This window comes from Budorcas taxicolor, chromosome 7, assembly GCF_023091745.1.
Source record: "Budorcas taxicolor isolate Tak-1 chromosome 7, Takin1.1, whole genome shotgun sequence".
In the NCBI taxonomy this organism is placed as follows: Eukaryota; Metazoa; Chordata; class Mammalia; order Artiodactyla; family Bovidae; genus Budorcas; species Budorcas taxicolor.
Window position 1 is genome coordinate 19,624,879 of NC_068916.1, and position 13,678 is coordinate 19,638,556.

Below are 13,678 nucleotides of genomic sequence, written 5' to 3' on the forward strand. Positions count from 1 at the left end.
GAAGTGTGATGAGGGAGGGGGAAAGAGGGAGGAAGCAAGACCTTGTGGGCCATGGTGAGGTGTCTGGAGGGGTAGCTGAAGCACACAGATGGTAATTGGCCAGGACAAGGTGGCCCCACAAAGCAACTGGAACACACCCATCACCCAGGTGGACACCAGAGGCCGAGAGGGTAAGCAGGCTGTGCCTCGAGGGTATGGGACAACTCGTGAATCACTCAGCCTGGTGGGGGCAAGCGCCGTGGGCAGAGGCTGCCGGGCGCTGGGAGCGGGGGAAAGGTACTGGGCGCTGGGCCCACGCTGGGCCGGTTGGGCAGGCGGGCAGTCACGTGACCACCCAGAGCCCTCCCCCAGCCCACTGGCTGCCTGCCTCAGCCAGCCTGGCCTGCACCACCCCAGACCCTATAAGGCCTGGAGCTGAGAGCCCAGCTGCCGGCTGCACCGCCTGTCACTCCAAGGGACCCCCACACGGTCCAGGTGAGCAATGCCAGGGGTGAGGCCGGCCTCCGGGCAGGAGCTGGGGAACTGCTCGGGGTTATGGGTGTCGGGCAGGAGGCCCGGGAGCCCCCATTCACGCCCCTCCCCCATCTCTACCTCCTTCCAGCTGCCTAGAGGGTTACCATGTCTGCTCGAGATGGAGGCCAGGATCCCCCCAAACCCAAGGGCAAGGTGAGGGCAGGTGTGGGAGGGAACTACCCCCGCTGGGCCCTGAGAAGCCCCCAGAACCTTAGGGAAGTGACTTCCATAGTCCTGGGGTCTGAAGGGGCTTCCCAGGTAGGTTGGGAGGGCTCTGAGAGCCACCAGGCCAGTCTTCCATCTGGTCCCCAGCTGGAGGGTGAGGGGTGGAAGGATGCAGTCAAACCTCTGTTCTTCCCCTGCTATGTGACCCTGGGCCAGCATCGGCCTCTCTCTGAGCCTCAGTTTCCCCATCTGTGAGATGTGAGCCCTGAAAGGAAAATGTCTTTAGAGACCCGAAGGATTATTTCCTCTGTCCCTGGGAGATAGACTGAACCTGCCCATTGCTCAGGTGAGGAAACTGAGGCTCAGAGTAGCTGGGACACTTTCCTGAGGTCACCCAGGAGCAAAGGTCTGGGGTGGTCTGGGAACCCAGGGCTGTCTGATGTGCCCCTTGCCCCACCCAACCACACCTGGCTCTGCTCACACACACCCCACCCCATGTAGACCCTGGGCAGCTTCTTTGGGTCCCTGCCTGGCTTCAGTGCTGCCCGGAACCTGGTGGCCAACGCCCACAGCTCAGCAAGAGAGGCCCGGCCAGCTGTCGAGCCTGCAGGCGCTCCAGCCGAGGAAGCCGCCCAGCCCCAGGCTCAGGGTGAGTGGACAGCTCCGTGGGTGAGGCGGGGGCTCAGGAGGTGAACCCCAGAAGGGACTTCTGCTGAACTTGGGGGCGCTTCTTATGTGCCTGTGATGCCTTGATAGACCCTGTGAGGCTGGCATGCTCATTTAGTGCCAAGTGGGGACTCAGGGCATCAGTATGAGTGACCTGAGGGGGCATAAGTCAGCCAGAATAGGGGCATAGACACAGCCGTGCTCCCATATTCTCAATGCCCCCTCCGCCTTCCATCACCCCATTTCTGATGTACTGTGGACGTTCCACGGGTCTAAGCTTATCTGAGATTTTGATCCTGGTTCCAGAGAGGGACAGCAGCTTCCCTGGGGTCACACAGCCTCCAGTTGCTCAGCCAGAATGCTCGGGGCAGCCCTAGCCCCACGGCCCGAAGAGGGGCTGGAGCAGGGGAGTGCAGGCTGAGGTGGCAGCTCTGGGCCCAGAGGCCCAAGCAGCTGACTTCTGCTCTGTATATCTAGGCTGGGCAGGCAGCTGCCAGCTGTAGTCAGGCGTGGCAAGGCAGGGCCCCAACTCCTTTCCCTGCGGCTGCCCCCCCTCCTTGATGGGCGTTCAGCACCCAGGACCCCATCAGAGAGAACTCTAGGGAACCCCTGTGCCAGGAAGCCAGTCCTGGGGGTTGAGGGAGCCCCCAGTGAGACCAGTGACTGAGCTAGGCCCATGGTCATGGATGTCACCTTCTGTTGTCCCCGGCAGGGCAGCTGGGACATTCCTGACCTTTCAGGCTGTGCCCGCTGATTGTGCAATGGGCTCCAGGGTGGCTGATGCTAGCCCGTGTCCCTCCCTGGGTTGCCTCACTGGCTCTTGTCCCCCCAGCGCCCGCTGACCCGAAGCAGACGGCCAGGGGGTTAGAGAAGACGCTGCTGCCTTCAGACAAGGTGAGAGGGGCTAGCAGAGCCTGGTCTGATGGCCTTGCCTCCCTCTGGGGTACCTCTTCCCTGGATGTTTTGGTTCTTGCCATCTGGAGGGTTGTCACAGGCCAAGGAAAAAGCAGACACCCCTGTGTGTACCACTGTGGGGTGACAGGCCAGTCTTCTCCTTGGAGCCTCTATTTCTGCATCTGAGAAATGGGTGCAGTACTCCCTGGCACCATCCGGTCTACAGACGCCCCACTCCCCGCCAACTCCCACCCTGGTGCTGTACCTAGCACAATATGACCAAAACAGGGGCAATGCACTCACCACATGTCAGGCTCTGGCCTAAGTGCTTTACACGTGCTGTTTAATAGTTAACCCTCCCCACTGCAACAGGGAGGGAGCAATAGTACCCCACATAAAAGCTGAAGCACAGAGAAGCCAAGCCATTTGTCAAAAGTCACACAGGAAGAAAAGGTAGCTTGGGATGTGAACCTTGGGCAGTCAGAAGCTGAACAATGGCCAACGCTGCATCCACCCTCGGTCCTGGATGAATGGGAACCGCCCAGGTAACCTTGTCCCCAAGGTCAGGGCAAGCAGAGTGGCTGATGTAAGACCACTGAGGGCCACAGCAGGGTGGAGAGCTCCAATCCAACCCTTGCGCTCAGCACACACCCCACTCTAGAGTCTTCTTTTACTCCCCTCTGCCCTCAGCTTGGCCACATCTGAGCTCCTCGGAGGGCAAAGTACTACTTGGTTTGTCCTCTGGCCCAAATTAAAGCAGACTCTGGCAGCTTAGGGCCCCTCTGCCCATTTTCTCACTCCTCCCCCTCCATCCCTCTTCACTTCCATTAATGGAGCGTCTGCTACCTGCAAAGTTGGTCAGGGACCTTGACTCCTTTTTTTTTTAACCAGTCTTTGAAGGAGGTGCTGTCTTAATCACCATTTCCGAGATGAGGCTCAGAGCAGGGGGTGTGGCTTGCCAGAGGTCACACAGCAAGTATAGGAGAGAGCTGGGATTTGAACCCAGGTCTCTGTGGGCACAGTACCCACTTGAGATGATGTTGGGCAGAAGGGCAGGTGGTGAGACTATTTCAGGGCTTCTCAACTTTGCTATCATGGCCAATTCAGAGTCAGATCATCCTCTGTTGGGGGCTGTCCTGGGCATTGTGGGGTGTTTAGCAGCATTCCTGACACCCACCCACTCTATGCTAGGAGCATGCTCTCTCTGAAGTCATGACTACCACAGATGTCCCGAGACACTGCCCAGTGTTAGGATCACTGGGGCAGGATCACTCAGGTCTAGGAAAACCTGAATTGGAAACAGCACACTCCTGGTTGAAGCTGAGTGGTAGCCATCTTGAGGCCATCACAACCCTTCAGCAGTTTGGAAGAACTAGCAGAAACTGCCCTGTGCTACCGGGTTTCCCTGGTGGCTCAGTGGCAAAGAATCTTCCCTGCCAATGCAGGAGACTAGGGTTCGATCCCTGATTTGGGAAAATCCCACATGCCTTGGAGCAACTGAGCCTGTACTCCACAATCACTGAGCCTGTGCTCTAGAGCCTGTGCTCCATTGCCTGTGCTCCGCAACAAGAGAAGCCACCGCAAGGAGAAGCCCACACCACAACTAGAATGTAGCCTCCACTTGCCACAACTAGAGAAAAACCCACTCAGCAACAAAGACCCAGTGCAGCCAAAAACAAATAAATTTAAAAAAATAACATACCAAGTTATCAACTCGGTTCCTATGGCTCAGATCCAATACTTGGCCCTGTACTTTTCTGGTTATTACTTTAAAAAATAATATTTATTTGGCTGCACCAGGTCTTAGTTGCTGCACAAGGGATCTTTGATCTTTGTTGTAGCATGGGGGATCTAGTTCCCTGATCAAGGGTCCAACCTGGGCCATCTGCATTGGGAGTGCTGAGTCTTAGCCACTGGACCACGAGGGAAATCCCTAGTTATCACTTTTCTAAAAGTGGATCCCTTTCTTTTACTTGAATATATTCATGTTAACAAGCATTTGGTCACCTCAAATTTCTCCCTGTGATGGAGACACCAGGCTCAAAATTTGATGTAAACCGAGATTAGGCAAGATGAACAAAACATGTAATTCTAAGACTTGCTGAGCCCAGGCTAAGGGATACTGGGCACAGAGGGTGCTGGGGCGTAGCTGTCAACAGTCAGGGTCTACCACATCTGGGCACCACGTGGCCCTGCGATGGAGCCTGATGGACTGTGTCCTGGGAGCCAGGGTAGGTGCTATGTCAGGGTGAGAGGTGAGCTGGCCGGGTCTCCAGGGAGCAGGTCCCACCCCCCAGGGCATATCAAGAACTGGGGGGAGGAGGAGATCTGGGGTGGGGGGGAGAGGTGACCTTCAACTCTCTGCTTCATCACAAGTCTCTTGCCTCATCAGACGATCTCCGGGGCAAAGGACCTGGTGTCCTCCCAGATGGCCAGGACCAAGGATGCTGTCTCCACAGGGATGGCTAGTATCATGGACACGGCTAAAGGTGTGGTCCAGGGAGGCCTAGGGATGACCCAATCCACGCTGACAGTCACCAAGGATGCTGTGGCCAGTGGGGCAACTGGGGCAGTGGATGTGGCCAAAGGGGCCCTACAGACTGGTATAGACACTGCCAAGACAGTAGTAACAGGCACCAAAGATGTAGTGTCCACTGGGCTCACTGGAGCAGTGAACATGGCCAAGGGCACAGTCCAGACTGGCATGGGCACCACCAAGACCGTCCTGACTGGCACCAAAGACACCGTGTCCACTGGGCTCACGGGGGCCATGGGTGTGGCCAAGGGGGTTGTCCAGACTGGCATGGACACCACCAAGACCGTCCTGACTGGCACCAAAGACACCGTGTCCACTGGGCTCACTGGGGCCATGGGTGTGGCCAAGGGGGCTGTCCAGACTGGCATGGACACCACCAAGACTGTCTTGACTGGCACCAAAGACACCGTGTCCACTGGGCTCACTGCTGCAGTGAACATGGCCAAGGGCACAGTCCAGACTGGCATGGACACCACCAAGACTGTCCTGACTGGCACCAAAGACACCGTGTCCACTGGGCTCACTGGGGCCATGGGTGTGGCCAAGGGGGCTGTCCAGACTGGCATGGACACCACCAAGACTGTCCTGACTGGCACCAAAGACACCGTGTCCACTGGGCTCACTGGGGCCATGGGTGTGGCCAAGGGGGCTGTCCAGACTGGCATGGACACCACCAAGACTGTCTTGACTGGCACCAAAGACACCGTGTCCACTGGGCTCACTGGGGCCATGGGTGTGGCCAAGGGGGCTGTCCAGACTGGCATGGACACCACCAAGACCGTCCTGACTGGCACCAAAGACACTGTGTCCACTGGGCTCACTGGGGCCATGGGTGTGGCCAAGGGGGCTGTCCAGACTGGCATGGACACCACCAAGACTGTCCTGACTGGCACCAAAGACACCGTGTCCACTGGGCTCACTGCTGCAGTGAACATGGCCAAGGGCACAGTCCAGACTGGCATGGACACCACCAAGACTGTCCTGACTGGCACCAAAGACACCGTGTCCACTGGGCTCACTGGGGCCATGGGTGTGGCCAAGGGGGTTGTCCAGACTGGCATGGACACCACCAAGACCTTTCTGACTGGCACCAAAGACACCGTGTCCACTGGGCTCACTGGGGCCATGGGTGTGGCCAAGGGGGCTGTCCAGACTGGCATGGACACCACCAAGACTGTCCTGACTGGCACCAAAGACACCGTGTCCACTGGGCTCACTGCTGCAGTGAACATGGCCAAGGGCACAGTACAGACTGGCATGGACACCACCAAGACTGTCCTGACTGGCACCAAAGACACCGTGTCCACTGGGCTCACTGGGGCCATGGGTGTGGCCAAGGGGGTTGTCCAGACTGGCATGGACACCACCAAGACCGTCCTGACTGGCACCAAAGACACCGTGTCCACTGGGCTCACTGGGGCCGTGGGTGTGGCCAAAGGGGTTGTCCAGACTGGCATGGACACCACCAAGACCGTCCTGACTGGCACCAAAGACACCGTGTCCACTGGGCTCACTGGGGCCATGGGTGTGGCCAAGGGGGTTGTCCAGACTGGCATGGACACCACCAAGACCGTCCTGACTGGCACCAAAGACACTGTGTCCACTGGGCTCACTGGGGCCATGGGTGTGGCCAAGGGGGCTGTCCAGACTGGCATGGACACCACCAAGACTGTCTTGACTGGCACCAAAGACACCGTGTCCACTGGGCTCACTACTGCAGTGAACATGGCCAAGGGCACAGTCCAGACTGGCATGGACACCACCAAGACTGTCCTGACTGGCACCAAAGACACTGTGTCCACTGGGCTCACTGGGGCCATGGGTGTGGCCAAGGGGGTTGTCCAGACTGGCATGGACACCACCAAGACTGTCCTGACTGGCACCAAAGACACCGTGTCCACTGGGCTCACTGGGGCCATGGGTGTGGCCAAGGGGGCTGTCCAGACTGGCATGGACACCACCAAGACTGTCTTGACTGGCACCAAAGACACTGTGTCCACTGGGCTCACTGCTGCAGTGAACATGGCCAAGGGCACAGTCCAGACTGGCATGGACACCACCAAGACTGTCTTGACTGGCACCAAAGACACCGTGTCCACTGGGCTCACTGGGGCCATGGGTGTGGCCAAGGGGGCTGTCCAGACTGGCATGGACACCACCAAGACCGTCCTGACTGGCACCAAAGACACTGTGTCCACTGGGCTCACTGGGGCCATGGGTGTGGCCAAGGGGGTTGTCCAGACTGGCATGGACACCACCAAGACTGTCCTGACTGGCACCAAAGACACCGTGTCCACTGGGCTCACTGGGGCCATGGGTGTGGCCAAGGGGGCTGTCCAGACTGGCATGGACACCACCAAGACTGTCTTGACTGGCACCAAAGACACCGTGTCCACTGGGCTCACTGCTGCAGTGAACATGGCCAAGGGCACAGTCCAGACTGGCATGGACACCACCAAGACTGTCCTGACTGGCACCAAAGACACTGTGTCCACTGGGCTCACTGGGGCCATGGGTGTGGCCAAGGGGGCTGTCCAGACTGGCATGGACACCACCAAGACTGTCCTGACTGGCACCAAAGACACCGTGTCCACTGGGCTCACTGGGGCCATGGGTGTGGCCAAGGGGGCTGTCCAGACTGGCATGGACACCACCAAGACTGTCCTGACTGGCACCAAAGATGTTCTGTCTACTTCAATTACTGGGGCAATGGGAGTGGCCAAGGGGGCTGTTCAGGTTGGCATGGACACCACCAAGTCCGTCTTGACTGGCACCAAGGATGTTCTGTCTACTTCAATAACTGGGGCAATGGGTGTGGCCAAAGGGGCTGTTCAGGTTGGCATGGACACCACCAAGTCCGTCTTGACTGGCACCAAAGATGTTCTGTCTACTTCAATCACTGGAGCAATGGATGTGGCCAAGGAGGCAGTCCAGATTGGCGTGGACACCACCAAGTCCATCTTGACTGGCACCAAAGATGTTCTGTCTACTTCAATCACTGGAGCAATGGATGTGGGCAAGGAGGCCATCCAGACTGGCATGGACACTACCATGACCATCTTGACTGGCACCAAAGGTGCCATGTCCTCTGGGCTCAGCAGCGTAGGGCATGTGGCCCAAGAAGGTATGCACACTGGGGTGGGGATCACCCCATACCTGTTACCTGATTCCAGGGCTGCCACCTCAGTTGGACTTGCCAGTTCCAGGGCCCCAGATGAAGAACAAACCATCCCAAGCCCCACTCAGGCTCAGCACAGCGACCATGGACCTCTGTCAACTGAGGCCATGTTCAGCCAAGAGGCCACCCTGGGCAAGGTGGATGCTGCTCCCGGGGCCACCGCTCATGGCCAGGAAGGAGCCCAGGGCTTTGGAGCACTCAGGGACGAGCTGGAGGAGCTGGGAGAGATCTTCCAGCCCATGAGCGCCGAGGAACAAGGTAAGGACAGCCCGGTCCCAGCTCCCAGGGCCACCATTGTCTGTACACCCCCAGGCCCCTGATACCCGAGGGGCCTCTCGTGAGGACTGAGCAACCCCGTCTTCCCTTTCAGCTCAGCTGGCTGCTACCCAGCCCAGGCGGAGGGAGATCACGGCCGACCAAGGCAGCTACTTCGTGCGTCTGGGTGACGTGGCCCCCGGTTTCCGCCAGCGGGCTTTCGAGCATGCCCTCAGCCACCTGCAGCACAGCGAGTTCCAGGCACGGGATGCGCTGGCCCAGCTTGAGGATGTCTTCAGGGAGGTAAGTGCCTTGCCTCTTCCCAGGCATGTTCCTCAGCTTCGGGCTGGGGAGTGGACGGACACGGACTGAGCACCCAGTACGTGCCCATCACCCACTTGGTCATGGGCCTACTCTCAAGGAGCTTGCCTCTCGGGAGGGGTGGGGGAGATGGGCATGTGACCCAACACTTGCAGCCAACGAGGCTGCAGAGGAGACATGACAGGCATGCAGAAATGCACAGCAGGGCTGGGGCATGTCCGTTTGGGTCACATCCTGTGCAAAGTTGGGATGACAAGGACAGACAGTGGCCTGAGAACAAGCTAGGTGTATTCTGAGGAGCAGAAGGGTGCCTGGGGTAGGGAGGGTAAAGTGAAGGCAGGGAGGGACAGGGTAGAAGGCCCATGCAATCTGGGTGGAGTTCAGTGATGCAAGAAAGGGGGCCCAATCAAGGGTGACTTCGTTTTAAATTTGGCATTGTTGCTGCCAGCAGCCTTTCTCTAGTTGTGGTGTTCAGGCTCCTCACTGTGGCGGCTTCTCTCGTTGCAGAGCGCAGGCTCAGTTGCAGCGTGTGGGCTCAGTAGTTGCGGCCTGCGGGCTCCAGAGCCTGGTCTCATTAGTTGTAGTGCACAGGCTTAGTTGCTCCAAGGCGTGTGGCATCTTCCAGGGTCAGGGATTGAACCTGTGTCCCCTGCATTGGCAGGCAGATTCTTAACCACTGGACCACCAGTGAAGTTCCTTGAAGGTGACATGAATGCCCTTGTGGAGACAGGCACCAGCCAGCAGGGTCGTGCTCCCTCACCGGCTCCACTCACTCCCCAGCCCAGGCTTTCTCCCCATCACTGCCAACACTCACGCCAACTCCTCATGGGCGGTGGGGCTGACCTGCTGTGGTAGAAGTTAAGTGGCATCCAGTCCATGGTTGATGCAGACGGTGATGGAGCCCCAGCTCTGAGGACCTCCAGGTTCCCAAGCTCATGGGTCTTAAATGTTGAGCAGCCCCACCTACTCAGGTAGCAAGGAACCCAGCCCAGCTGTTTGAGTCAGGATCCCTAAGAGGCGCCTGTTTTCAATCGGCACCCAGGGGTCTGGTAAACCACATCTAAGGACCACTGCTCCAGCCCAGAGGGTCTCAACGGGGCAGTCTCGTCCCCAGGGAACACTGGACCAAGCCTGGGAACGTCAGTGGCGGTCACTCGGCAGGACTCTTGGCATTGAGTGGGTGGAGGCAAGGGAGGCTGCTCCATACCCCACAATGCCCAGGACTGCAAAGTGAAGATGGCCTGATCCAACAGAGGCTTTATTGAGGTGGATCGCTCTGGCTCCTGTGGGGAGGACTGGCCACAGGGGTCCAGGAATGGAGATGAGAGATGAGAGAGGTTTGAGGAGCTGGGTTCTAGATGTATTTTCAGAGCAGTGCATCCAGGTTAGACACAGGAAGTGAGAGAGCCAAGACCGTTTAAGGCCTTGGAGACTTTCAGCAGGAGACACTTGGAATTGCTCTGGGTAGGTGGGTGATGGACATTATGGCCTAGTCTTTGACAGGGTAACCTGCAGATGAGCAGGAGCCCCCTAATGGAGTCAACTGCTGGGGTGAGGGCTGGAAGGGGGAGGGAAAGTTGAAGTGCATATTTGGTCCACTTGCTGACGTCTCAGGATGACAAGAAAGATTAGTCAATGGGGATGGGGGGGTTCCTATGTACCAAGGACCCAAAATACAAGGAGGAAACAGTCATGACAGAGCTCCAGACCAAGTGGGGAAATGAACACAGAAATTTCCTAACTGGACAGTGATAGCCTCTGAGGAGGGAAACAGAGATCTGATGCAGAGGACCTGGGCCAGAGGAAACACATTCCAGGCTGAGTGGGTGGCATGTGCAAAGGCCCTGGGGCAGCAGCACGCTGGACATGCTCAGGGACAAGGGCCAGTGTGGCCGGAACAGAGCACCATGGGAGGTTAGCAGGAGGGGAGGTCACAGGCGCCTGGAGCCGGCCAGGCAGCCATGGTGAGAAGCTTGGTTCCAAGGCCTCTGGGAGGTGTTGGGGGTGGTCAGGGGGTGCCGCTGAGCTGGGGTGACGGTGCCGCTGCCATCCTGCTCTCTGAGCGCCTGATAACCTCACAAGGCACCAGGATTATTGCCTCTTGACGCACCACCCTCTGGCTCCAAAGCGTTCCCCCACGCCACGGGAAAGGTGGACATGAGATGCTGGGCCGGGAAAGGGCACCCTGAGTGTGTCAGAGGGGGTCGCCGCTGAGAAGCCATCACGTTTGTGCTGGGCTCTTGTTTTCCTAGATCGAGGAGGCCCAGCAGGCTCCAGTCAGGGATGTGAGCAGCCAAGCAGAGGAAGCCGCTGCTGGGGAGGTGAGTGCCTATCAGTGAGGGGCTGGCGGGCCCGCCCCTTGCCTCCAGCTCCACTCACCTCACTCCTTCTGTGCACAGGTGCTGGCCACTGGGGCTCTGTCCAGGGCCTGCGACCTCGTCCAGCAGCTCCATGTGGCCTACAGCCGCCTGGCCTCCGGCCTCCAGGGCCTCCCCACGGAGCTTCAGTGGCAGCTCCAGCAGGCGCGGCACAGCATCTGTGAGCTCTATGGCATGGTCTCCTCGGCCACCACAGTGGCAGAGCTGCCGGTCACGCGGCTGGCTGAGAGGCGCCAGGGTGTGGGCCAGGCGTGGCGGGGCCTGGAGCAGGTGCTGCGGAGCGTGCAGCAAGGCCCCCCGCTTGGCTGGCTGGCAGGGCCCTTCACCCTGCCCACTGACGGGCAGCTGCTGTAGGAGCCCCGCCCCTGCCCAGAACCAGCTCCAAGCCCCCAGAGCTCTGGGTCCTGGAGTTCCACCACACCATGCACCTGGCGCCAGGCCTGTCTGTACTGCCCACCTGCCTCCCTGAGCACGAGCTCGGCTGGTCCTTATGGCTGAGGAATCCCAGGCAGCTAAGACCCCTGGTGGTGGGCGTTAGCCTCAAGATCTCAAGCAAGCGCTCAAGAAAGGGTATGGTGCCTGCCCAGAAAGTTCTCCACTCTGCACCCCGACCAGGCCCATTTTATCTTTTATAAACTCTGGGGGCCTTCCACCCCAGCCGGAGTCCTCTAGCCACCAGTTAGCAGGCAGCCCTGCTCCTCCGTCCTTGGTTCCAAGCAGCTCCGTCCTTGTTCTGAAAGCACACGTCCAGCAGCTAACAGCGCACACCCCCAAATATACCAGAATGCCGTTGGCCCGGGGCAGGTGGGCTCCCACTGCCTCTGCTGACCCTGCCGGCTCCGCTGACCTTCGGGGGAGGTCAAGGGGCTTTGTGAAGGCAAAGCTGAAGCAACTGCTGCAACTGAGGGCCAGACGGTGCAGGTGGTGGGGGGGGAGAGAGTCCATGTCCCCTCCTGATGCAGCCCACCCGCCAACAGCACCCTGGGTCACGGCTGATCACAGGGGTCCAGAGCTGATGGTCTGAGGCCCTGGGCCCAGAAGCTGCCGATGAAGGAACAAAGGGAGGGACCCCAGGGAGCACATGACAGAAGGTGCTCGAGGGACTTCCCTTAAGGTCCCACAGTTTAGGTCTCCAGGCTTTCACTGCTGATGGTATGGGTTCGACCCCTGGACAGGGAACTAAGACCCCACAAGCTACGTGGTGTGGCCAACCCCCCACCCACAGAACAAAAACATGTTTGACGTGTGTTCAGGTCCTGGTCACATGCTCCAGGCTGGAGGCCAGGGGCTGGGTTGGCAGCCACTGGACAGGCTTCCTTTCCAGCCATGCTTTCCTTGAGTCCTCAAGGCACCCTAGGAGGTGGGCTGCACACGGGAAGGTGGGGCCATGGAGGTCCAGTCCCCCCGATCCTGCTCCCCGGGGCCCAGGAGATGCTGGGAGAGCTGCTGACTGCCAGTAGCCTAAGCCTCGTCAAGCGCCCACTTTGCAGAGCCCATCACACCTGCGTCCCCCCAGCTGGCCACCTCCCTGACAGAGGGCTCGAGATGGCCCCTCTTCTCAGAAGTGATCGAGTGCTCTGAGCCCTGAACGAATGCGCCAGCTGTCCCCAGAGGATCACCACGTCTTGGGGAGCTGGCTGAGGCAGGACACTGGGACCAGTCTTGGACCTTCCCCAAGCCTTTCTTGCCTTTTTGCCCATCCCATATGGCCATCAGAGGGGGTGACGCTGGAAATGGTGGTTCACAGAATCTGAGTTCAGCAACAGTCTCAAGTCCAGTCAAACCACAGTGGGGGTGCCAGGCCCAGAGAGCAGAGCCATGCCCTGGGCGCTAACCCACCAGGACAGAGAGGCTAGGCCACCAGCAGGACACACAACAGAGGCGACTGTTTATAGACAACTGCCCTGTGTAGGTGCTTGGGTGGGCCACACATACACAGACACACCACACACACAGACCAACCACTATCCTGGTCTAGAGACACACACCCACACACACACCCACACACACACACCCCCTTCCCTGGTCTAGACACACACAGACACACAGACACACACACCCTTCCCTGGTCTAGAGACACACACACACACCCCCTTCCCTGGTCTAGAGACACGCACGCACGCGCACGCACACACGCGCACACGCACACGCACACACACACACACACACACACACACACACACACACACACACACACCCTTCCCTGGTCTAGACACACACACACACCCTTCCCTGGTCTAGACACACACAGACACACAGACACACACACACACACACCCTTCCCTGGTCTAGACACACACACACACACACCCTTCCCTGGTCTAGAGACACACACACACACCCCCTTCCCTGGTCTAGAGACACGCACGCACACACACACACACACACACACACACACACACACACACACACCCTTCCCTGGTCTAGACACACACACACACACACACACCCTTCCCTGGTCTAGACACACACACACACACACACACACACCCTTCCCTGGTCTAGACACACACAGACACAGACACACACAGACACACACAGACACACACACACACACACCCTTCCCTGGTCTAGAGAAGCGCGCGCGCGCGCGCACACACACACCCCCCTTCCCTGGTCTAGAGAAGCACACACACACACACACACACACACACACCCACTACCCCCTTCCCTGGTCTAGAGAAGCTCAGAATGGAGATGCCACTCAGCCCACGTCCACAGAGAGGCCTGCTCCCCAGGCCTTCGCCCTCCGAATGTCAAGGACAACAGCCT

At 58.8% G+C, this 13,678-nt stretch overlaps 1 protein-coding gene across 7 annotated transcripts; it reads left to right on the plus strand.

Moving 5' to 3' along the window:
- Nucleotides 1-365: 365 nt before the first annotated feature.
- On the plus strand, nt 366-13,391 carry PLIN4 (perilipin 4). 7 transcript variants are annotated; one of them, XM_052643071.1, is made up of 9 exons: nt 366-474; nt 602-666; nt 1,180-1,327; nt 2,177-2,238; nt 4,631-7,687; nt 8,021-8,210; nt 8,323-8,510; nt 10,781-10,849; nt 10,928-13,391. In XM_052643071.1, exons 2-9 carry the CDS (start codon nt 619-621, stop codon nt 11,258-11,260), a joined length of 4,095 nt encoding a protein of 1,364 aa, XP_052499031.1. In that variant the 5' UTR covers nt 366-474; nt 602-618; the 3' UTR covers nt 11,261-13,391. The 7 variants fall into 7 exon arrangements, with proteins under 7 accessions (XP_052499031.1, XP_052499028.1, XP_052499030.1 ...); XM_052643068.1 differs by having other exon boundaries at nt 4,631-5,850; nt 5,950-8,210; XM_052643070.1 differs by having other exon boundaries at nt 4,631-5,850; nt 6,049-8,210.
- Nucleotides 13,392-13,678: the final 287 nt, after the last annotated feature.